General features: G+C 40.9%; 1 protein-coding gene across 3 annotated transcripts in view; it reads right to left on the bottom strand.

Moving 5' to 3' along the window:
• The window catches only part of PCSK2 (proprotein convertase subtilisin/kexin type 2), a 107,801-nt gene that overhangs the window by 3,343 nt on the left and 78,370 nt on the right, over window positions 1–26,088 (bottom strand). For 2 of the 3 annotated variants that reach the window (XM_064709196.1, XM_064709195.1), the window contains 5 exons: window positions 22,566–22,654; window positions 19,878–20,053; window positions 5,651–5,866; window positions 4,324–4,424; window positions 2,132–2,359 (listed from right to left, as the gene is read on the bottom strand). In XM_064709196.1, the coding sequence (XP_064565266.1) occupies window positions 2,132–2,359; window positions 4,324–4,424; window positions 5,651–5,866; window positions 19,878–20,053; window positions 22,566–22,654 (810 nt within the window). The remainder of the gene's footprint in view (window positions 1–2,131; window positions 2,360–4,323; window positions 4,425–5,650; window positions 5,867–19,877; window positions 20,054–22,565; window positions 22,655–26,088) is intronic. The other variant, XM_064709197.1, reaches the window with a different exon arrangement.

The following is a 26,088-nucleotide window of genomic DNA, read 5'->3' as shown; positions in this document are numbered from 1 at the left end:
CACTACATCTGCTCTGCAGAACGTTTGACAGCTGCAAAAAGCTTTTCTCTCCACATTCTCAAATACTGCAGTGCAAAAGCTCTCTCAGCTCTCTAAAAATACGAGAATACGCTTCCTCTGTTTCCCCCTTTCCTATTAAGTAGGATCAAATAGTCTCCGCTTCACTAGACTAATTATTGTAGTCTAGGTGATTTTTTCTAAAGAAACAAAAAGAACCAGGATTAATGGAAAAGCCTGACACAAAGGTGAAGAAGAGAAAGTGGATTTTCCACAGCATTACCATGCGCCACTACCCAACTTGTGTATATACATATACATATACATATACATATACATATAGTATGTCCATGGCATAGAAGCCAGTGGGAGATTATATATAGTATATTCACTTTTGCAGGTGTAGTACCTAGTGGGAGATGAGCAGAGGGAGCTCCTGTGTGCTCCTGTTCCTCAGTTAATGGACTATGTTTTCTTAAAATTTTGTATTTCCCTAAACCAGCCAGAACCCTTGTCAGGAAAAATTCCTATTGCTAACAAATGTTTCTGTTTTAAATACTGGTTGTGTTCAGTACACAGTATATTATGTCTGTTAATTATTTCCTGGCCTTTTGCTTAATTGACAATGCTGCTCTAAAACACACCTCTGTATCAACTACTCACCTTCATAAATCTATACCAAATACATACGTTATATATAAAAACATCTATACTTAAATAAAAATATAGAGAAAATACATAGAAAATGTTGCTTCAGCCAAACCAAAAGAACAACCCACTTATCTACAGCAAAAATGCAGAGTTTTAATTTCCAAAGAATCTCTGGAGATGCTGGGACTTAGCTAGCTAATTTTTTTACAGTGCAATTAAAAAAATGTACATGTTGCACTTCATAATGCTTCTCATCTCCTGTCAGTGACATTTTCATTGGGGAACACAAATATTACAACAGTACTGTTAATATATAGATGTGTCAGGCAATATACAGCGAGACACCCTTACAGCCCACGGAAATGAATGTTCTTTCCTCCTCTAAGATGATCCCCATTTCAGTAAATGGAGCTACCTTAAGATAATGAGATTATTGTGCATTTAATTATTAATAAACTAGAGATATCCTAAAACTAGCTTTGGTATTCTCATTTGTTTTTTACCTGTGAGTATGCATAGGACAGATAAATTAAAATTCAGAGCTCAGCTGCAGAACCTTGAATCATGCAAATTCAATTTGCAAGGTTGGGGGAAAACCCACTCTTTCCCTGGCTGAGCTATGTGCTAGGGTGGCATCCTAGTTTGTTTTCTTTTTCCAATAGAATAATGTTCGCTTCAAAAATGGCACTGAAAAGTCAAATTTCAAATGGTATAGATATAATTCAGGCCATTATTAAGTTAGTATTTCAATTACTTAAATTAAAGTAATTACTAATTTAAGTAATTACTAATTTAAGTAATTACTTAAATTTAAGTAAATTCAATTACTTAAATTAAAGTAATTAAAGCTGTTGTAGTCAATTAGCATTCATTCATTCATTTGTTGACTCATTCACTTTAGCAACTAAAGGTAAATCAGAAAATAACCTGACTACCTACCCTGAAATTAGAGAATTTAAGAGCTTAAAGCAAGCACAATTAAATGCTATAGTGCTCAGTGCTGGTACTTGTAGATGATTGCTTCAGTCTTCTGGAGATAAAATTGTCTGCTGAAGAATCTCAGAATGAGATATGACCTGGCTGATAGATATTTCATGTGGCAGCAGTTTATGTAATTTACAGTGCTAGTCTCCCCAATTTTCATTTGGGGATCGGCTCTTTATTCATAGAAACTTTAGCACAAATATACCTGCGAGTGCCCAGGAGAAATGGATGTTGCCATTTACACTATTGGCACTAGCATATAGGATGGGCTATAGAATGTACTGCTCCAACAAGCCAGGAACTGAAAAATCATATAGTTTCATCAAGCATTGTTAATAAAAAATGTTTTATCAACTCATTACTGGTAATGTTACAGTTTCTTAGGAAACAAAAAAACCTCATTAAATTTCTTTAACTGTCTTTGTCAATATAATTTAATGCTTGCGGTCTTCCAGATGCCTGGAAGAAGCCAAACATATCCACCAGACTATTCACTTACTCAGGTTCCTGTATTGACCCTCCAACACAATGGAATCTCTCAGGAACAGTCTTCCAGTCTTTTGCCATCTTAACCATGGCTCCTGCATCTAGGACACCATAGCCAAACAAATGGTTGAACTCCAATCCAACACCATTCCTACGCCACCTGTGAACCTCATCATGAAGCTGGTTCCTCTTGGAGGTGAGCACTGTCAGATGCTGCATGTCTCTCCATGTCAGATGCAAGCTGTGGAAGAGCAACATGAGAAACAAACATTACAGTATTTCCAAGCAGATATTAAAGAAAAACTGTGCTTGAGTAAGGCTTTGGGTAAAGTTTGCTTCCATGAATAATACTGAAATTGTAACTACACAAATATCAGTAACAAAGCTTCTATTGGTCCTTCTATTGAGCTCAGTGGGAATAAGAATAGGTTTTGAAGTATATAGTACTTTTCTAAATATGTTCTCCAAAACTGCAAAACCACTTCTGATTCAAACTATCAGCCTAAAAGGATGTGCTTTTCAGCTTTCAGTGCCCCAAGTAATAGGCATGTATGTGCTGAATGTACACCAGAACAGCCAATTACTGTCATTCACCAAGGTGACACAAGACAGCTGAAAAGAAGATATGGCTTGCATCATTCTTATTGAGATCTTTTAAAAGCTTGCTCCATATCTTAAAGCTATACTTTCTATTTCATAGATTGGTCTGGTTTGAGAGACATGTCAGTCCTATATTGTGTATGAGCTGACAGACATAATGCAGGCAAGAACACGCTTCATGGGAGATTGTCAGTGACTCCTGGCAACGCTCATCCAGGATGCACAATACAATTCAATACAGCCAGAAGGATATGGGAGACACTGACAGTTCCTTCTCTCTCCTGCTGCCTTCTCAGCAAAGCCTAGAAATTCTAGCGCAAGCCAGGGGTATTAAGTCTAATTCCTATTCATTATAATGGCAGAGTAATTCCAGTCTTTATGGGTAGCTCAAATGAAAAAGAATAATTATTACTGAGATATTAAGGTTCCAGTCCAGTTTAAACATTTAGTGGTCAGAAAATTCATTAAACCTTTACATTTTTATGGCCATATTAATATTTTATATAGTGGCTGTCCCACTGAATTAATTTGATAGTAGAAGGAATGATCATCCAAAGCTTAACATTTGGCATGTGCTTTACATGTATAAAACCTGAAAAATGAGACTTAGACCAAGTCATGTTCTGAGTACGATAGCCATTGCTCTGTTATTGTGAAATAACTCACAAATCTTCATTATTCTGCACTGTTGAAGGAAACTATGCACATAGTACTCACTTCATGCTGTGGTTACAGCAACTGAAGCTCTGTAATTAAGCACATGTTGCCTCAGTTCATGAAAAAAAAAATTAACATATTGAAAGGAAAACTTTTCCTAATCAGTAGAGAAGAAGGTAATGATTTCAAGATATAAAAATGGTTCCAGTGTCAGGAATACCACGGACATAGTAAACAGACAATGGATATTTATTCCTTCATGTAACAGAGCAATTACACAACACAGAAGCAAGCTACCAGAAATGGGTTAAGGAAACAAAGAAAACAAAGAAAATCCACACCACCATTGCAAAAAAAAGTATTGAGGAACTGGTTTTACTGTATGACCTAGGTGCCAAATACAGACAATCTGAAAAAGAGTTAGACAACTCCAAAGAAGATCAATCTGCCTGTGGCTATTAAACAGAAGAGACCCACTGCTGTCTCTATAAATCATGGATCAACAAAGCCCTTGTTGTAAGATCCTCACTTCTTGTCCTCTTCCTAAGCATCTGTCATTGCAGACAGTATCCTGGCACAAGATGAACTCCTGTCTCATATTACTGGGTTATTCTTATATTTTTATAGGCTGGGCATTCACATTTCACAGTGTGGAGAAATTAAATAATCTCTTCCTCCAAACAGTGCTAGAGAAGTATAATTCCCAGATGCAGAGGATGGGGAGGACACAGAGAGAGCCAAACAGCCAAAATACATCTGCCATGCAACTTTGGCAAGGCTGTTGCTCCATCTGCAAGTCACCATGCACGTTACTACTGTACAAGGTGGTTTTTGAGCTGGTTATTGCAGCCTCATGCCACAGCCAGCAAACTGAAATTATGAACACCATTAAATAAACCACAGCCCCTCTCCTCTCTAGAGCCCATGAGGAATTTCTCAACAGCATACTTAGCCTCCAGGGCCAGGGCGAACACTCCGGCTGCTTCAGGGGCAGCTGCAGATGTGCCTGAATGACGCAGGGTGCAGTTGCCATACAAATCTGTTGTAGCCTGCAATGACATTAGATGTAATTAATAAAACTAGATATCCTATTTTCACTGTAGCTACAGACTCAGAAAAATACTCAGAAAGTGGAGTTAGTGCCCTTGCTTTTTCATTGTATTTATGCCCATGCTCTGTTCTCTTTTCTGGAAAAGTGTATCAATTTAAAACCAAAGTGAGACACATTTAGAGCATAAATGAAAGAGCAAGTCATCAGGTAGTAAACCAGTGGTCATTATCACTTAGAACCCATCTACTTCTAACAAACATGGCTTAACCAAAGGCCTTAAATTCATTTCTGATTGTCAAAAAGACTTGAAACTAGAATTGGTAACACTATTGAATTTATTAACATTTGTCCAACTCCGAGACCAGCAGCAGCACCAGGCTGCTGTCTTCTGTGCAGATTAGTCACTAGCAGAGACCAGAAAAAACCCCTCAGAAATGCATTTTATGGCAATAATTACAAAGATGCCACAGATCATTTTGGCTGGTATCATCACAGAGCTGACTGAAGACAGAAAATAGTGCTCTGTCTGCTACTGCATGTGGGCATTTAGGATTGCACAGTGTGTCTTGGGGATTTGAAACAGGGCCATGGAAAATGTATAACAGCTTTTTGCAAAAAATAACTTTGAGTCAGCATGTGTGCATTTTCCACTCTGTAAACTGAACTACTCTGAAGGTGCTGAAGAGCGATGATCATTACAGTGGAAGAAAATCCCAAATACAATTGAACAGAACTTGCCTGTTTTCCAGCTGTAGGTACAGCCCAGCAGCAACAGCAGGCTCTGGTAATCTGAACCCCTATATGTCCTCTGTGGGTGATTAAATGTCATTCTGCTCTGTGCTGCTTGTACAGCAGAAGTCTGCCAGTACAAGAAAATATTATCTCAGATGTTAACTTAGATTTTTACAGAAACCTTCTGTCACACTGTCCTCCACAAAGAGGACAGTGAACTGAACTGAACTTTGTAATCTGGTTTCTGATAAAGGAAAGCACCGCCTTTCCTTTGAAGCTCTAAAAGATGAAAGATCATTCTGTTCTCAGTAAAAATCCCACATCTTCTCAGCTGACAGTTTTGGCACCATCAGATACTGCAAATGAGAAAATATTCCTCACAACAAAGAACCATCTGCTGCTCCAAAGTACACAGAGTTGCAATAGGTCATGCAGATAGATATACATCATGCACAAAGACAGCAACAGCAGCACAATAGTATCAGGACTCACCACACCAGCCTCTGGATTTCTCTTCCTCCCATTACTAAAGGTGGAGGCTAAGGTTGAAGAGCAGCTTTCATCATACAGAGCTGTCCGTCCATCATTTATGGCAGAATTGATGGAGATTGTCCACATGCTCGATGCATAACCATCACAGTTACAGTCATCATAGCTGCCTCCATCTCCAGAGGCCCAGACATAGATGCTGCCTTTTCCACCCCGGCCCTGTGAGAGGAGAAAATCAACCCTCTGGAGTTAAACAGCAAATAGGAGATAGCAGCAACTTTAAACTTCTGAAGTGCTCAGGCCTGAACAACAGGCCCAAGCCAAAGTTGACTTTAGATGAATCCTGAAAATCATGAACTAGATACTGTCTATGGTTAGCCATTTAACAAAAGAATCTTGCATACAGACTGACCAAGCTGCTTTAACATGAAACTGGCTGCTTTAAAAACTTTCACATGACCTTATGTACCTATCTGCAAGATATGTTAACAAATGTATCATTTAAAGAAACCTTCCAAACTGACATCACCAGATGTTTATTTACAAGAAACTCTATTCCCACCATGGCCTGCGCTCTGCCAAACCCTGGTCCCTGTTGGTTGGGAAGTGTGTTATAAAAGCTGGAACACTTCATTTGCAGTGACTTTGGAGACTTCACTTAGGAGTGAACGCACTTCTAGGACCTCCCAGTTCCCTGGAAAGTTCTCCAAATAGCCACTGCAACAGCCTCAATGGCTGTGGGTTCTGGATGATGGCAAAGTATTTAGGCAATTGGTGATGTATCTTTCTCAATCACTATTCTCTGTCTCTCATACAGTAATTATTAATTGCATTATCTTGCTTGTTTTGTTTGTTGCTGAAGCCAAATGCATAGTAAACTTATTGTTTTATTAAATGTATTGTTTCACCTCTGTGTTGCCTCAGTATTAGCAGTAAAATAAGGCCATTCTTTATTGGTGTCCATGTCCTTTAAATCATCCCCATCAATTGGTAAAACAACTACACATCTAATTGTAAACCTGAGCATCTATAAAGGAGAAATATGGCACAAATAAAACATATATGCAACTTCAGCTGTGATACACAGATCTATGCAGGTTATTAAATCCAGGTAAATGGCAGCCAAAGCCAGTTCAGCAATCTTGTGTACACAAAGCACTTCAATTTATCACCTGGTTTGCTTCACACCCTGAAGGCTCCTGTGGCACATGCCAAGACATTTTATGGATTCATTAGCATTTATGCCATGGTCTAAGTGCTATGAGGAAAAGTGTTTTAAAAGGGACATAGGTCATCTCACAGGCTGGGTTTGTAAGATCCATTTTGTTTCAGACAATGGCTAAAAAGCTCTACCAGCACTATTTTCTCTCAATACATTTCTTTTTCCAAAGGTATGATTGGCTCAGAGTTGTTTTTCTGACAAACCAGATTCTACTTTTAAGGAGAAAATAAAACTACAAGGCCTTACAAAAAATCTACAGAAAAACAGTCCCGCAAATATTCTGAGATGGACAGGACTGACTGAAGCTGAAGGGCTACTATAAAGGCTTGCCATTAATTAAACAAAAGAAATCCATACCCTCTCCCCAGCTTCTAGATAGGCAGGTAGTGGGAAAGGATCAACTCAGCTCCTTTTAATTCCATAGTCAGAAAGAGGTAGGAGCTGTCTGAAAGAGTCAGATGTGAGAACTTCAACTCTCAGGGAAAGATCTGTGGTAAGGAACTCAAAACTCAGATCTCCAACTGATTCCAGCACAGCCACCATTTCTCTGTACGTTTAGTTCAAGTAGTCCAACATTTACTTCCAAGATCACAAGAAGTCTGCAAGGCTAGAATTTAACACACTGTTTAGACGCACTGAGCAAAAGACTAAAAAATTTCTTCTGGTCTTCTCACTGCACAGCATGAAATGGAAGTTAATGAATATAAAAACGTAGTAAGCTGCAGTAGCATTTTAATAGGGAACCTTTTCAGTCAGGATTCTAAATCAAATCTGAGCTCCCAGCAGTAGCTTCTATTTTTCATTGCACCCCACTGAACAGAGCAACCTCGTTATTTCAAGCACGTTAGTGAGTTGCATTATAATTCACTGAATTGCACAGCAGGATTGCTGACACTGGGATATGTAACATCTCAGGACACAGATTTTCATAATAAAGATAATGACTATGAAAAAGCTCTCTGAAATCCATCTAAGAACTTCCATAAAGGCCTGCTATCAGTTGCATTTTAAGGGAGGAGGATACTGTTGCAAAAATATGTACTTTGAAGAACAAAATCATGCTAGCAATTTATTTTAAAAATAAAATTCAGTAGAACAAGACCAGTTGTGCCTTTTTTCTCTTGGACTTTTTCCATATCCCATCTTTTGCTCTGACTGCCATTAGTTTACGGGCCTAAACCTTGTCTTTGGACTGCTTTCAGAGGCTACATCCCAATCTTGCTGCCATCATGCCCACCTACATCACCACACCACTTTGCAACTCTGTACCTGCTTTGGACAGCCTTAGACCCAAAAAAACAGGTGGCTGCCCAACACAGAAAGCAGGTGGCAGGAATAGGATGCTCGTCATGTATGGACCCGTTCTTAAACAATCTCCTTTCTTGACATTTTAAAGGGAAACAGTCCAATTTCATGTGAGAAATTCACTAAAGTGCTAATATGAATTTAACCTCAGCAGTGTCCAGCACACAGAAAAAAACTTAGCCATGCTCAGCAGGACTGTTTTGTGCTGCCAAGAATTTTACCCCATGAATGAGATTTGTAGCTGAATGGCAGAAAATGCATGTAACATATTGTTGGTGTGAAGCAAGAGGAAGTCACAGAGGAACTGAAACTCTGGGATGGGTTTTATGCATGCAATTACTGTAACTTTGAGAATGGCTTCACGATATTGCTTTCACAGGAGTCATATCCATAACTGGTCTTAGTGTTAAAACCTACAACTCATCTCTTAATACTCTAATTTCAATTGCCCTTCCTTCCTAGCCAGGACTTGAAAGACAAGCAAACACTGCTGGAATAAACTGACAGCAGTCCAACTGCATTATTTGTAATGATGCGTAGGACTTGTTGTTCACATGTCACACAGTCAGATCCCACAGAGAGACTGCCTGCACAGGCAAGCTGTTTGGTGGCTGTTCTCAGGAATCGTGTAGTTTACCAGGTAGAAATATACAGCTTCAGGAAAAGTATATTTTCAGTTCTCTGGATAGTAGTAGTAATAAAACTGATCTAGTCTTCATCTAGTGGGCCGCATCCTTGCTCGTGGCACAGTGGGGGTTCAAGAATTAGATTCTTGAAGCACTCAAAGCACTCTATGATTCTATGATAAGCAAGAAAAATAAAATCCAGTTGTATTTACCAAACGTCATATTTAAAGTGAACGGAAAGCTCTGATTTGCATCTCAACCTTATGTGAACCTAAAAAATATTACTGGTGTGACTCAAGCTGCTGTGCATGTGGACCAAAAACGGGATGGAAGAAGGCAACAGTAACATACAACTGTAACCACCAGAGGGAGCCTGAAGGAAGAGTCAGGAAGAACACAACACCAGGAAGGTTTTAAGATACATTTTAAAAAAGTATCTTTCCTCCACAATCTTGTAGAAACTTGCTAATTTCCTCCAAAAGTGATGCATGGCTTGGCACTCACCCTTCTGAGCCATCTGAAGATATATCTCACTCAGAGATGAAAATGGATCATGGTGGATTTAATACCAGCCCAAGGGAGGCCCAGTTCTCAATTCAAGTTGAACCAGTTTTAAGTGTTTGGCAAGGCTATATGTTTAGTAATTCACAGACAGTTCCTGTGAAGCTCTCTTTAAGAAAAGAGCAGGTTTTCTATTTCCGGTGTCTTTAGTGGGAAGCTGCACCATGAGGAAACATTCCCCGAGAAATATTCTTACCCCTTTTTCTGATCTTCCATAAGTGCATAATCCTAGATAAATATCTTTTGCAAGCTACCTTGCAAAAGTGAGTTGGCAGAAGACTTCATCCTTTCTCACTTGATGTAACTTGAGGCATTACTTAAACTATGTTTTTCCCCTTTGTTGTTTTCTTCATTCATTATGCCTGCTGGGCTAGTACCTGAGCCAGTGTTTCCTGAAGCTTTGACTGTTTGATTGTTGCATAGCTACCTATTGTTGCAGCCTGAATAGCTGCTAGTAAAGTCCAGGGTAAAGAAGCAAAAAGGGCCTTTGCATACTATCAACAGATGTTTAATTCAGCTGGCCAGTGAGATGTTCAGAGTCCCAGAGCACCCACATGTGGAGGGTCCAGGTTCCCCTCTCTCAAGGAGCCCCCAGAGTGACCCTGGTCTCCGGGCAGTACTAAGATAAGGGCCAATCGGGGGATAGGGAGGGAGTGGCTCAGGGACACAGGAACAGACATAGGAGGAGCAGGGGAAGGAGCCAGTGGGGTCTTACGGGCTTTTGAGGGAAGCTTCTTGTGTTTCCCCAAGCCAGGGAATGCCCTCCAGGGTCTCCACAACTCCCCATTTTGAAATTATTAAGAAAGCTTCTCTGAAGGATCAACTGAATCAACACAAAATGACAAAAACACATAAAAGCACTCATAAGACAGTTTTCAAAATGCAAAAAACTCTGACTCCCCAATGTCCAAACAGATTTCTTAGAGCTGGCAGGAGTGATGCGGTGTTCGCTTAGTACAGTTTATCAGGAAACTGAGTCAGGAGAAGGTTTCTTCAGCAGGGATTGGTTCTCTGTCACCTGTGGCAGTGTTGTTGGCTGTTACAGATCCTGTATAAGGCAGTGTAAGTGGTGGTGTGCCTGTTGTAAACTCTAAATAGAAATCATTAACTTTTAAGAAAACGATGGTTACCTTAGGGAAACTTTCCTTTCTTTCCCTCCTAATCACGCTCCCTCTGGTATTACAAAGGAACTCTGGGGAAAAAGATTAGTGGAGGGAGACCATATGTGAAGGGAAAGGGAGGTGGGAATTTGTGGGAACATAAAAGAGTAACAGGACAATGGAAAGGAAAAGGGGAAAATTGGGAGGGGGGTACAGATGCCACAGGAATTTTTTGGGTTCTATTTCCTTGGTAGGTGTGTGGAGGACTTCTATGATGTGGATAATGCTTCGCAGGTTTGCAGTCTGGTGCATGTTTACTACCTTGCACTGGAACTCTACCAGGTCTTGCCACATCGGCTGCTTAGGGGCCATTTCTTCCTTGTATTATATTAAATTCCACAATTTCTCCATTTCCTAGACTGTGGAGGTATTTCCTGGGGTTATTTTTTTTATAGCAGTCTTATGAACAAAAACATCTTTGTTATCATTCCAGGTTATGAAACTGTATCTGTATTTGACATTGAACCATTTCACTGTCCCCAAAATGTTCACGGCAAGGACTTTTTTACCTTTGTCAGTGGGTTTGTGTTTGTGTTGGTGGTGCTAGACGCGTTGCTGGTGCTGGTGTGCTGCCGTGCAAAGTTCATCACACTCCCAGTGCTGGTGGCCATGCTGAGTTTCAGCCTCTTCTCCTTCTCAGGGGTCTGTCTTGCTTGGTGTCTGCGGGCACTGCTGGCATGGGGGCAGCAGTTTCGCTGCCAGGACTGCGGCTCTAAGCCATCCCCCGGTGGGGCTGTCCGCCTGCCCGGTGACAGCAGCACCCTGGGCCCGCCGGTCTTGCCCACCTGCCCTTGACCCCCACGCAGCGGGTTGCCACGGGGCAGGCTGGGCAGCGAATATCAGCCAGCTCACTCTGGCCATGTGGAGCAGCAGTGGGGAGGCCGTGGGTTTTCTGTGGGAGCAGCTGCTCAGTGCGAGGGGGGATGGCTATCACCATCTGCTCCGTCTCGCAGTGCTATAGCAACCAAGGTAAACACGTCTGTGGGAGGAAGCGTAAGTACCAGAGGGCAGAAGGGGGGACCCCGCAGCTCCAACCATGGGGTCTCTGCCATCTTGAGCACGTGAATGTGATCATGCGGCTGCGGCCATGTGGTGAGAGCCAACCTGGGCAGCAGGAGTAAATAAACAGTGTAGAACCCAGAGGAGTCTATCCCTGTGACAGGGGAGGAGGTGCAGGGGCACCAAGAGGGGAACACGGAGGAGGTGTTTTCAGCTGTTTTTTAAATGGTCCTCAAGATTCAGAATGCATTTCATCATCATATTAAATAAAGAACAGAATTCTGTCTTAGTTTTCAAATTTCCCAAATTACTTCCAAAAATTTATTGGTTTGGACCGACCTTGAGAAGTCGGGACAATAAAGAGAAAAAAACTGGGACAATTCCAGACAAGGAGTCTAAAATAGTGGTCTTATCTATAAAATAATACGGCTTAATTGGAACATAGTGCTTACTTACATAACATAAAGCTTAATGCGCACACACCACCTGCCAGGTTATTCAGAGGACTTGCAACAACAGGAGCATGCGCTGCGCAGTGGAGTGACATAGATTTTGAGAATCTAAAATAGGAGGAGATTTATGGGAAAACATTGATGAATATGCATTAGCATACAGTATATAAGTTGTGTTTGGACCCTTTGCCTTTTGTACGTGAGGCAGGGTGGGATGCCCTCCCCATATCCCAATTGATCAATTTTTGCTTATGTTTTATCTGAGCCACTGCCAAATTTCTTTTTGTAACTACTGGATTATATTTGATTGTATTATAAAATGGCTGCTCAATTAAAAACTGCTGCTAAATTTTAAGTCTGTGAATTATTAAATTAGAGATATGGAACCTCATTTATAACAAGGTAAACTTGTTGTTCTGCATGGGTGAGTGCTGTTTCCATCTTAACCCAGTCTCTTCCCAACACCGGAGAGTAACAGGAGGAAGGAACCAAAATTTCAAACTCACCACACTGGGGTAAAAAAAGCCCAAATTCTCAGGGTGGTCTAGTGCAGATGTTTTCTAGGAGAAGAGGTCTCTCCTAGAGACCTGTTCAGTGCGCCATTTGTGCAGTCTGAATAGCTGCTAGCAAAGTCCAGGGTAAGGAAGCAAAAAGGGTCTTTGCATAATATCCACAGAGGTTTAATTCAGCCACGTGGTGAGATGTTTAACAGAGTCCCAAAGCACACACATGTGGAGGGTTTTTATGCGTTTTTGTCATTTTGTGTTGATTCAGTTGATCCTTCAGAGAAGCTTTCTTAATAATTTCAAAATGGGGAGTTGTGGAGACCCTGGAGGGCATTCCCTGGCTTGGGGAAACACAAGAAGCTTCCCTCAAAAGCCCGTAAGACCCCACTGGCTCCTTCCCCTGCTCCTCCTATGTCTGTTCCTGTGTCCCTGAGCCACTCCCTCCCTATCCCCCGATTGGCCCTTATCTTAGTACTGCCCGGAGACCAGGGTCACTCTGGGGGCTCCTTGAGAGAGGGGAACCTGGACCCTCCACATGTGGGTGCTCTGGGACTCTGAACATCTCACTGGCCAGCTGAATTAAACATCTGTTGATAGTATGCAAAGGCCCTTTTTGCTTCCTTACCCTGGACTTTACTAGCAGCTATTCAGGCTGCAACATCCTACTGCAGAGGTTGCTATGCAGTACAAGTCAGCTGGAGGCAGCGACTCCTTGGCATCCCTGAACTGCTGCCCATTTTTTGTATTGCCAGGGTTTTCTGGAGCCTGCCTGCATGTTCCTGCATTCCTAACATCTCTCACTCCCCTGGCTCCTCCAGCTGCCAGGATGATTTGCCTAGAGCAATCTGGCAGCCTGTGACTTCTTGGATCCCTTTGCTCCTTTCCTATACTGATGACTTGGGCACTTTTAAAAACCTAAAGCAAAATTTAGGCAGAAACACATTTCTGACAGCCAGCCAAGCAACCTTGATTTAGCCTCAGAGATACCTCAGAGAAAACATAGCAGGAAACATACTTGGATTGCCAAAGTTTGCCACCACACAGGTTTAGGCGCACAGCTACACTGTTTGAGCTGAATGCCTTTACACTTCTCCAGTTCCTTCCGAAAGCCTGGAGATGCTGAATTATAACCCTGGAAAAGCCCAGCACAACCACAAGCCATGCAGTTCAGGTGGGAAGAAACAGCAGCAGTGTTATCCTCTCAAATTCACCACTGATGAAGGCCCTGTCCCTTCTCTGCTGGCCTAATCTTCTGGTATTCAACAGCGGAAGAGGAAAGGCTGTTTTAGCAGGAGCAAGAACTCAGTTCAACACTTGGCTACTCTGCAGAGGATAACTATCATTTGGAACCACACTTCCAACATACTTCTCCTTTTTGTGCCCCTTTCACATTTTGCTGCCTTTAATAACTGTCTGTCCAGTTTGTCCTAGCAGATTTCTGAAACTATTTGGGTCAAGTAATAACCACCAAACTCCAAGACTGCTGCATACAAGGCTCAAAAAATCTAAGACATATAATTCATAAACTCTAATAAAAAGGCTTTCTGTAACTTATTTTAGAATTGGTCACAGAAGAGTACTGAACTCACATATGCCAACCCATAATTAATTGCTTAATTGTTAATACCTCCTTTGGCTAAAAATAATGTTTGAGCCATTTTCTACATCTAAATTGCTGTTGAAATTGGATGGGCTTCTCTTAGCCAAGAGAAATATATGTAAAATTATATTTTTGGTGAAGACAGGCAGCATTAGGTTTCAGGGAGGGTTCAGTCTAGCAGGGCAACAAGAGGGAACTTGGAAAATGCTAAGGCAAAACCTTTTAATTAGCCATTTCTCTTTTGCTGGATGCTGGGCTGTGCACCACAAGTGATAATACAACAATTCTACAGGCCTAATTTTAGTATTGATAATATTTGCAAAAAAATCAATCTCATTCTCTTCTCATTATTTCTGAACTAGATTATCACTCAGAAAGACTCTACACACCCAATTTACTCTTTAGCAGTGACAATGCTGGTTTCCCTTGCCAGCATTCACAAGTGGTGTGATGAACTCTAGCCTCATAGGTCCATCTGTGCTCCTGGAAGCATTGTGCAAAGGTTGCCAGCTTGCAGTATCAGCCTCGCTGGGAAGCTAAAGCATGTTCTCTGCTGAGCTGTGGCACAGAGATTAGGCAAAAAAGCACTCCTGGGGGCAGAGTGATACAACAAAATCAGCATTTTCAGGCTACATTATTGTCTTGCCTCCTTAGAAAACATCCCTGTCAGATGACCAGGGTTCAGAATTGCAAGCAGATACAACATGTGTGGGGTTTTAATAAGGTTTGATTTTATCTTAGATGAAAAAGACAAGGCATGGAATTATAATGCATATTTCAGACACAATGGCAATATGATAGTAAAGGGCTCCCAAGTTATAAAGAAGCTTGCTGGGCTTCCTCAAAAAGTGAGTAATCAGATGGTTGTCATATAATAAATTTTCCTGTCCTCACTTAGCTGTTGAACAATAAAATTATGTTAGAGGCATGTGACATCTAACTGTATATACTTCATTAACATGATATTTTCAAAGAATAATAACACAATTTCTGTGCACTTGGAGAGAGGTAAATGAAAAATATTTCCTTTTGTTTTTTACACTGTCAATTCTTCCTTCATTGGTGAGCCCAGTTACAAAGCCATGATGTGACTATGAATTCTTAATACTGCTCCCTAGGTAATCTGTACTTGGGCATTGTTTTCTTAGGTAGAACTACACTAGGGTAGCAGTGATGTTTTCACCAGCACAAGCACAAATGGCTCATGTCTTATATATTCTGGCTGAGAAGGTGAAATTTCAAGGAATTCATTCAGTCCATGAGCAACCACTCACAACCTCCTAATATAAAAGTCTACATCATAAAAATGCAATAGATAAGAGACCACCTTATTTGATTACTTCTTTTTGTTGCCTTAAATTCCAGTAACTGAAGCTGGAAAGAACTAGACTCATGAAATGGCAAATAAGAAGTGTTTACTGGACACTACACTACAATCAGGTTATACCATAAAATGTGTCCTTAACCTAGGCTGCCTTTTGTGACCGTGGTCACAGGGGTTCTTGGGTGAGGGGAGAGACGATAATGTTGACTCCATGTTCAGAAGGCTTGATTTATTATTTTATGATATACATTACATTAAGACTATATTAAAGAATAGAAGGAAAGGTTTTCCTCTCAGAATGCTAGCTAAGAATAGAATGGAATAAATAACAAAGGTCTGTGGGTCAGACAGAGAGTCCAAGCTATCTGGTCTGTGGTCAGCCATTAATTGTAAACACTCAAGATGGCCTAATCACAGACACACCTGATGCATTCCACAGCAGCAGATAACCATTGTTTACATTTTGTTGCTGTAGCTTCTCAGCTTCTCAGCAGGAAAAATCCTAAGAAAAGGATTTTCACAAAAGATGTCTGCAACAGCCTTTTCCTGTTTAAGATGACAGGTGATACAATTCTGGATGCAAGATACTAAAGAACAGAAAGTCTCTATTTAAGAGAGATTTCCATCATCTCTACCTCCTTCTCCAAGCCTTCTAACCCCCAAAGTGGGTAAGCACAGCTCAGACAAGGGATATGTAAATCACACAGGATTGCTTTGTCCAGTCATACAATACATACAATGAATGCAAGGCCCCCTCATTAGACAAGTACTGTAAACATACAACTTTCAGTCTAATCTTTAAAACCTAAAAGTTTTTAAAAGTCCTTTCCAGTTACATCCCAAATAAGTATTTTCCAGCAGCTGAAAGTTGCATCAGGTAAGAGTGTTCACCTGTGTCAGGCCAGTGCTGGTAATTGCCAAATACTTGTGGACCCTTGTGTGTATGAAACTCCTTTCAATCCCCATTCCCAAATTCTTGCTAATTCAACTGTTAGGTCACATATCCTTGCAGTGCAACCACCAATGTTCAGTGACCCAGCCATGCTGCTGACCACTGTCCTTGAACTAAAGCCATGAGATAACACAGGTGAAGCCAGATCACATTAAAAAATATCTTAGCAACAAAAAGCAGCTTGACTACCTTTCCCAATAACTTCTGATTCCATGGGTTATGCTGACACCCAGTTCATGCACACACTAATAATTTTGTGCTTAGCCTTGGATATAATTAGTAAGAGAGCCCGTAAAGGAGTTGCCAGTGTGATGACAGATTGTTGTCCTTAATTCAGAGCTGCCTCTATTAATGCTACTTACCTTCCAAGCGAACAGCCCACCAAAATGAAGGTATGATTAAGGCAAAGGCAAGAATGAGTTTAACACATGCCAAGAATGGATAATGGAAGAGGAAAGGTAAGAAAATAGAATCAGAGAATAGTTTGGGTTGGAAGGGCCCTTTTAAAGGCCATCCAGTCCAACTCTACTCTGCAATGAGCCAGGACATCTTCAGCTAGAAGAATATATATCAGAAATAGAAGACATGTTGGCCTTAGTCCAGCTGGCTTCAAGACATAAAAACAGACATATAAACTTGAAGTTTCACAGTTTCTGCAGTTTTTATCATATTGTCATTATCAGGCGACTAGTTATCCCCAAATCTCAGTAGCTCTGGAAGGAGAAACTCTGAAGGATATGAAAGTGAGAATGGAGATTGTGGGAAGGATGAAATACTTGGCAGTGTCCTCTTTGAACTGGGCTCCCAAGTGTGGTGGCAGCAAGGCAAAGATAACCTGTGTTTGTCAATTCAATTAAATGCACATTCTGTGTAAGAATTCTGTATCGCTCTTACATACTGATTTTTATTTTATTGCATTAGAAGCAAGGATATTAATCTTGCTCCATGCAAGAGCTCTTATTTTGCCTTCTAGGACATTTGGAAGTATTGCTTTTATTTAAGAATACATTTTTATTCTCAGCATGTTGCTTCCTCCCCACCAATATTTCAGCTTCATCATTAAGTCATGAGCCATAACTGGTGAGAATCAGCTCTAGGCTGATAAAAAGAATTCCTACATTTTTTTGTCTCTCAGTTTACAAAAGATACTTTTTAATAAGATAGGAGGGTTACACTGAGAAATAATAATAAACTAGATTTACATTTTTAGTCAATAGAGAACGTGATGCATATATTATAGACCTAAACTAGGTAAAAGGGCATTATATCAAAGGCTTGTTAGTCTTCCTTTACATGCAGCCAGCTCTGTAGTGGGTTTTTCAGAGCATCATGGAGAATACCCAGTATCAACTGACAGCTTGAAATACCTCTAGAAAATCTGGCTCTTCAAAAAAACCAAATCAGAACAAACTATACCCAAAAAAACTGTTCTATTAGGAAATGTAATGAGCAAAAGAAGGGTAGATAAAGCTAGGATCATAACACAGAGGGAGTTATTTGGGACAGAACTGTCCCATCTTCTGTGCACATACTGCCAGGAGATAGCTGGGATACTGCCACTACAAGGTTAAGTGTAATTGTCCCAAGACAGCAATATTTTTTTTTGTAGAATCCAGTATAATTCCTCCTAATTCTCCAACGGCCGAGAGAACTGGTTTACTACTGCAGGCTCTCCTGTTAATTTTACGTCTCCTGATAAAAGAGACATATGTCTCCTCATAAAAGCAATCCTTGCCAGAGCACAGATCACTGTCACTGCGCTCTCTCTTTCCTGAGACTTCAACGTAAGTGATCTCAGGGCCCCTTTTTATCTTAATACTGCAAATTATTTCTTGAAGAGAATCACAAACACTCCTGAAGGCAAGGTATTAAAAAGGTAATATGCCCAACCCTCTGAGTATAGGACTCCAACCAAGCAATGAAACAGAAAAGAAAAATCCCTACTCTGATATTAAACATTGAAAGAGAAGGTTAATTCCAGTGTAACTGCACAAATTAAAGCATAGGGCAATATGACAGCAAGTTAATTCAAAGGTATTTTTTATACCAAATTACAAAAAATCCCCATGATTATGATTTAAAATCTGCTTCTCTTGAAGGGTAAAATAACTCTAGTTCAGTTTTCAATCTTCCACTTTTTTTGCTACTTTTACACAAGTTCTCCATTGGATGAGGACAGCACAGAAATTACATGGAAACTTTTCTGTGTTCAAAGTTTATATCTGCTACAACCAACGTAAGTGGAAGAGAGATCAAGCAACAATAACACATCAAGGTGCTGCTAGAATTGTCATACACCTAAGAAAGATTCTCCTCAAGACCAAAGTGTTTAAGGGGATCTTTATGGAAACACTAGATAAATGAAAATCACAAGAAGAAACACAGCCTGTGTAAGGTGACTTCAGAGGGACTCAACTCATCAGAGGTTTGTACAGTTTATACTAAAAAACTGAGTAGACAGAAGGAATTTTTGACAAGTCTTCCAGTGTTCTTGCAGTACATTGCCAATTTTATGGGTGGAAGCATGAAGACAACTGTAATCCCTTTGTTACAGGCAAAATATCCGAGGGTCAGCATTTGAGAAAGCTTTAGATGCTTCACTACTTGTCAGCGGTAGATTGAATTATCATGTCACAAAACATGGTAAACAGAATGTGCTGCTTACAGTGAGCTGGTGATGAAGAGTAGGAGAATCTGGCACAAGCAAAAGGAAGAAATAATTTGGATAGAAAAGTAATTGTGGAGCTCCCACAGAAAACCATTGCAGATGTTCTGGGTAATTTCAGGTCTTGTCAATACAGAAACCAATCTACAACCAGCCAAGGGGAGGAGGCTCATTCCCTAGAGCACCAGGGGGCACCCATGGTTGTCTTGGCTGCATGACACTAAAGAGGTAGAGATAAAGCCATGCAAGGTTGGTTTGTCTGGGCTAATTTATTTTATTTTTGAGTTGTGGCACACACATTTCCTCCAACCATCTTACAGTGTACCGGTTAAACAGATGACAGACTGATATTGAGTGTCTTTTACAAAGACCACAGACTGCTCCTAGAAGGAGCTGGGAATGTGGGAATAAACAAGGAGTCTCCTGGATGATATTAGTCCAGGGACATCTGAATTGCTGCAGCTCAATCACAGCTATAATAATGACCATATAATGAGTAATCCAAGAGACACTCCAAATCCAAAAAATAATTAAATTGGTAACATGCCAAAACAGAAAATGCAGTGTCAGTGGCTCAGCTGACATATTTCAACCTGGGTTCAACAGGTTCAGGCTCTTCCATTTTGACTGCAATGGCCTATGAAAAGCATCAGTTAGCAGGCTAGAGATAAACAGAGTATGCTGAGACTATACAATAAAATCAATACCAAAATATTGCAGAGAGAGCATCAAAGGAACCTTGAAATATGGTGAAAGTTTGATAATTTGTGCAAATGCATTGTGTTCCCAAGTCACTGTTTTCTGCACAAGCATGTACACACCATTCTGCCCCAGAACCCAGATTATTAAAACTGTTACCTTATTCACACCATCTGCCATTGCTTGCAGCGTTAACTCTCTAGGTCCATCCACAGTCTTCCCATTATCAGTTGGTCCCCAGCTGGCACTATATATATCTATGATTTGAGGCATATGACTGATGGAGGAAGCCTCAATAATGTCTGTCATAAACGGCTGGTCGAGCATTCGAATACCTGTAGTTTTAATCAACATAAGCATGAAATATGCACTACCCAGCACAAAATGTAATCTATGCACCTGCAGAAGGCCACCAGTTACAGATATTTTAAGTCACTGGCAGTTTTACCCATTCAGTAATTCTACACTTGACATTCCCATGTCACCAGGGTGTGCTTACCCAGCAGGATGCCAGTATTAAACACCCAGCCACCAAGGCAGCACAGCCCAGACAGAAAAAGAACTTTATTGTCAGCTTTCTAATTACACCGTACTTTCCATCTAATCTTTGAGAACACTATAAAAATAACGGAATTCAGCAGTCTTAGAAATTCAGTGCTTAAATAATATCAATGGCATTTAATATAAGATTCTGTAAGCTAGCAAAAAAGAGTAAGGTCCCCTCCCTCATCTAACTTACATTCAGTTTTGTGTTCACATGTCATTAGTTTTTCAAGTAATTTTTTTCTGTTTATTTGGGTGCATCTCCAGAATTTAATCAAAGGAGGGAAACATGCTACACAGCAATTTCCTGGAAAAATATCATTCTGTCAACATGCAGATGCAATAGCAAAATACGGCCAGCATGTGGAGGAAAAAAGCAAACTAAAACCCACTTCCTTTAACCCATATTGCAGCAGAAGTTAAAGAGTTTAAATGATACAATCTTAGGATATGTCAACTTCATAAAACCTTAAAGTGTTGACTCTAAGTGAGCCAGAGTGCAACAGACAGCAGTGCAAGCCCTTACACCCATCGTACCTCACACATAGGACAATTCCAGTGACAGCCAACCTGTCACTTGGTCTCTGGATGAGACCTGAGTAACCAGGGATTCATTACAAGCGTTATTTATATCCCCAAGTTTAAGTTCAGCTTTTCCCAATGGTTTAGGACAGAGACTGGGCAGAAATCAGTGCCAAACAGTGTGAATAGCAATAAGGATCCTGATTTAGAAGCCAGTGACTTCGCTATATTCAATAAAAAACCATTGTGTTTCAAATATAAGGCTGGAAAAAAGGTGGTATAAATTTCAAATAGAAATCAGACCAAAGCCAGATGCTCTTGATGGGCTAACTCAAGCTAACATGAAGTCAAACTCAATTGGTGAGAAATTGCTTCCCATACTTATAAAATGCAGATCTGCAATCAACTACCCATTCATTCTGCAAACATGACTCCAAACCATGACAGAAGCAGACCCTCAGCTTTCATGGACTTCCAGTGCCATGGACCACACAGTGGTGTTGCCAATGCATACTGTCCTCAGGCAGGGAAGGCTGGCTGGCACTTCCAAAAACTTGAGGGGATTTTAATGCAAAGTGGACCAACACAGAAGATTATCTGTTGGCTGTTGGTCACCAGAAATATTGTCAAACCTCTTGCTTTTAAGCAACCAGCTTGCAGTTGTAGAGTTTTATGAATAATACAGACATGGTCCAGACAAAATCCCATGTCTCAATTCAGATTCCTCGAAGAGTACTCTTGAAAGAATGTAAATTTTGTGGAATGTCCCATCTCTGAAGGAGATGTTACCCTTCTTGAAGAAAGGAGATATTTATTAGACCTGCCCAGCCAGTTACTAACTCTCACTGATATTTCTTGAGTAAGAGCTTAGCAAACATTGCTTGGTGCTCTTCTCTGGTGGAGATTCAGCTTTCAGTCATGTAGGTGACAGGTGAAATGTGGCCTTCCTCAGATTCTCCTGACACTACAGTGAAACAGGAACTGGCCAAGCAGAGCAGCACTGTCCATGTACACACACTGTGGACCATCGCCGAGAAGAAATGGGTGATGCTCTGGTGTGGATTAGGGAAAGTAAAGTGAAATTCATAAGCATCTATCTCTGCCTGCTGTACCTCAGTTCTCATCATGGAACTGTCTTAAGAGTAGGAAAACAGGATTTCTTCAGATTCAACTAAACTGACACATGGTGTGGAGAGCCTAACTCACTCCAAGAACTGTATTCAGTATATATGTGCAGAGAAGAACTTGTTAGAAGCAAAAATACCAAGGTATGGATGCTGAGTGCTAGGTACCACCTGTTTCATTCTCCACATCTGCTTCTATCACTCTGCATCACTGTTAAAACAGAGGAAAACAACCACAGAGATATACAGCTCTGCAGGTCCTGCCCTGTGAGAGCCTAAAGAGTAAGAGCAGCATAAGATTGGCCTTTTCAAATGGTTTTTAAGTGCAGCAGAAATTGATACTTTACCTCCTGCAAAATGAGATTTGGCACAAACAATTCTATAGGTACTCAGGGAAGAAGCACTGAAAATCAGCATACAAACGAGCTGGTATATGAAGGAGCAGAGCTGCTCTTTAGCACTGTTATTAAAAAGCCTTTATTTATAAGGCCCTTGATTGAAAAGGCAAAGCCAGGGAGAAATTTCTCTCTCCAGCTACTGTGAAATACATGGTCCAGCACCAATCTGCAGCCCTTTCGTGAGCAACACCCTCTGTCTCTGCAGGAGGAGCTCTGCCTGAAGCACAGCGGGCTATTTACACCCTGGATTGCTACCATACCTGCCACTTTGGAATTGTATGCAACTCCCACACCGCAGATGTTGTTGTTGGCAGCAGCAGACACCTCTCCTGCACACCTTGTCCCGTGGCTGTGAAAAGGAAGGCAGAGAGACCAGATGAACCCCAGCTAATGCACATGCTGAGCTGAGCTGGATCACTGTGAGCTTGTTTTGCCTCAGTCAGCTCCCAGTGCTGCAGAGGAAAACCATTCAATGCAAAACTGTTGAGTGCTGAATACTGGCACGTGTTCATTCCTTGCTGAAGCAGGCAATATCCAATTTCCCCTCCGCAGGATGAGTGAGGCTTGCTCTGAGCTTAACATGTATCTCTACACTGCATTTAACTGTAAAGTTATACAGGCCTTTTCATTTTAGCTTGTGAGACAGGTTCTGCCTCATTAACAAATCTTAGTAGAAACAGCCCCTGACAGAACATCATAAATACAAAAATCAATATTAGTTCCTTTATTTTTGCATCTTGACACCGTGACACCCCTTACTTTGAACCTTATGGAACAGTCTGGCTGCCTTTTTGCTGTCTGAACATATACAAAGAGCATATCCCTGCCCACAAAAGATGCTACAGGAAGAGGTGGGTGCAATACCAAGCTGGAGTAGGAGAAGTGAGCCACAATGGTCACTGCACTCCTCAGCAGCAGAGCTGCACATGGCTGGCCAGGCGCAAAGCTGTGGGACCTAAGGCACATGCATCCCTCTCATCCAGTGCCTGATTCCCAAAAGAGCTCACAAGGTGCTCCAGCTCACAGAGCAATTGCTTTCTGCTCAAGTGGGAATAGTCTGCTCTGATACAGAGGTCCAGGTTTGGGCCGACACATGGTATTTCAATAATACCTCGTGTCTATGAAGTGCTTTACAGCTCTTAATAGAGACTCTTAGCTGTAGTGGCATTTACTGGCACCACTGGCAGTGGCGCCTGCAGGAAGGGAAATTGCATTTTCCTTTCTCCTAATTCATCCTAGAAATTAAACTCAAAAGAAAAGAAATGCAGACAACATAACGTAGTTTTTAAAAAAGAGCATAGCAGCAGGGAAATTACTGAAACCTGTGCTGCTGTCAGGGTTTTTTTTAGTCTAAGATGTTGAATCAATATATGACTCCATCCTACTGCTCACATCAATCCACTCTGAGCATTGAAACTGGCACTGATTCTACAGCATACTAAGGATTCATGCAATTCAAAATGCTGTATTATAAAGGTTATATTGAGTATAGATGGACCATCCTGAGAGGCAGCAAAACTGTTTTAATCATCTTTTTTCCCTCTCTTTCCCTTTATGGGTGTCTGGCAAAGATAGTGTAACATTAACAAAAAGATATGAAGCAAGACATACTTTTTCCTGCTCTACTTAGGAGAATATATTTTTAGAGGCAGTTCCATAAAGAGAGATGACAGAAGATCTCATCCGCTTCCTTTTACAAAGGGGGCAGAGAAGACAGAAATACAGATTTGTTATTCAGCTGCTACAGAAATTTCTATCAACAATCAAACAACAAGATTTTCCCTCATGATCTTGCTCAAGGAAGTGTGACAGAAGCACAACATTCATTGGTAGGTGCTAGCAATGCTAGGCATTCATTATCTAGTCATCTATGGGCCAACTACAAGGCACAGAGAAGAATAAATAGCTTTGTTCAAAATTGGTTTGACGAATGCTGGGGTGCAAAACATCACTGATGCTGCCAGATTACAGTGAGAAAAACTGTATTAGGACCTTCCTGACAAAAAGGTTTTACCAGAAGGTCCTCTCCAGAGCAGTGGCCCACATAATGGAGACTGTAAACAGGCCTATTCCAGCAGCTCAGAATTTCAATATTGTGCTGCTGACTAGAGAGAAAAAAAAAATCACGAGTTCATGGAAATGCATTTGGTTGAATTATTAATGGCAAATAGCAGACTTTTCCAACTCAGACCTATTTGCTGCTCATGTATCATTGATAAACCTTTGTGGTTTCTATGAAGTTACTCATGTCAGAAGAAAAAATCACAGCCTTTCTCTACAGTGTTCACCTCTTCTCTATTTCAATATTTAACATAGGGGAATAAAACACAAAATATTTTCATCTGTGAACAAGCTACTTCAAAGGTAAACCATATATTCGCAAGTAGAGCAAGTCTTGCATAAGTTTTATGTAAGTGAACACATTTTATGTGAACATGCATAGAAAAAGTAAGGGCAAAAGTGGATTTAGTTGAAAAACAGTTTTGCATACTGTATTTTAAAAAATACCTCTATATTAGCTACAAAAATTTCACTCTCCTTTGTGTTTGAAAATAATTCTGTTTTAAAATCCATTGCCAATTGTCCTGTGCGTGCCTCCTTAGTGATGTTTTTGAAAGTGTCAGAGGTGGCACATATTTTTATTGAGGTACTTTGTCATCTGCTTTGAAATGCTTCTGCAGACAGCAAAGGACAGGACCCAACCATCCTATCTTCAGCGGTTTGCAGGGGAGGGCTATGCAGAGCTGCAGTCTCAATAGCTGGGACCATCTGCCTTTCTTGACCAGTTTAGCTGCTTGCATTGGGCAGCAATTAAACATGCAGAGCTCAGATGGACACTTTGTGGGGCAAATGCAATCCCCTTTTTACTCACATGATGTTGTCAGCCTCTAAGCATTATTTACAGAAGGGAAAGCATTCTCCTACTTTGGTTTGGATCCACAGTTAGCAAAAGATTCTGACATCTGAAGAATATAGGTTTCCAAAATAGCAAATAAATTTTTCCCTGCTAACTCATTAGCTGAGTGAGAGAATACAGAGAATACAAAGGCCATAGGAGCAGAGATAATTACTGGTAATTTAGATCAGGGCAGAAATTTGTAATCTCATTGCTCTGAGTTGGAAAGCCCAAGTTATGCCTTCTGCATGCTCACAACATGAAATCAGACAGTAGTATGAGGCCACTAATTCCTATGGCTACCACTTCACTGCAAAATGTGGTACATGCCAAGGTACTGAATGTGGTTCAGAAGGAGAGGGTGATCAAAATCAGTCAGTTCCCAAAGTGGTTCTTAGAAAACACTGAGTTCTGTGGGGCTGCCTCTCATTTTGGGAACAGGGCTTGATTCAAGTTCCTGCACTGCTCCCACTGCTCCTCAGGCTCAAGCACAACTCTGTTCCACGTTGAACCAAGCATACACTCTCCTGCTGGGTCCCCAAGCTGTGGATCTGAACACAGTCAAACAGTGAATACAGCAAACATGAGAATAAACCCCTTGGCTGCCAAGCCATCTATTGGGCCTCTGCCCACAGCAGCAGCTGAACTGCCTGATAGCAATTTCCTGCCTGAGGCACCATCCTTCCCTTCCAAAAACCACCCTGCATGGTTTCATAGGCCAGTGGCTGTTAGATGGAAAGGCCAGAGTGATTCCATCAGTCTTGCAAGGCCCCAAATGGAAGGGGAATTTGTGCTTACCAGCAGAGCAGCTGTGAATAATGAAATACTCCATGCAAAAACCTCTCCTATTTATTCTTAAAGTCTAATTAACACATTCCACATGCAGC

This window comes from Zonotrichia leucophrys, chromosome 3 (genome assembly GCF_028769735.1).
Source record: "Zonotrichia leucophrys gambelii isolate GWCS_2022_RI chromosome 3, RI_Zleu_2.0, whole genome shotgun sequence".
In the NCBI taxonomy this organism is placed as follows: Eukaryota; Metazoa; Chordata; class Aves; order Passeriformes; family Passerellidae; genus Zonotrichia; species Zonotrichia leucophrys.
The sequence above is the reverse complement of the archived record's forward strand: the minus strand, read 5'-3'. Positions and strand labels throughout refer to the sequence as shown.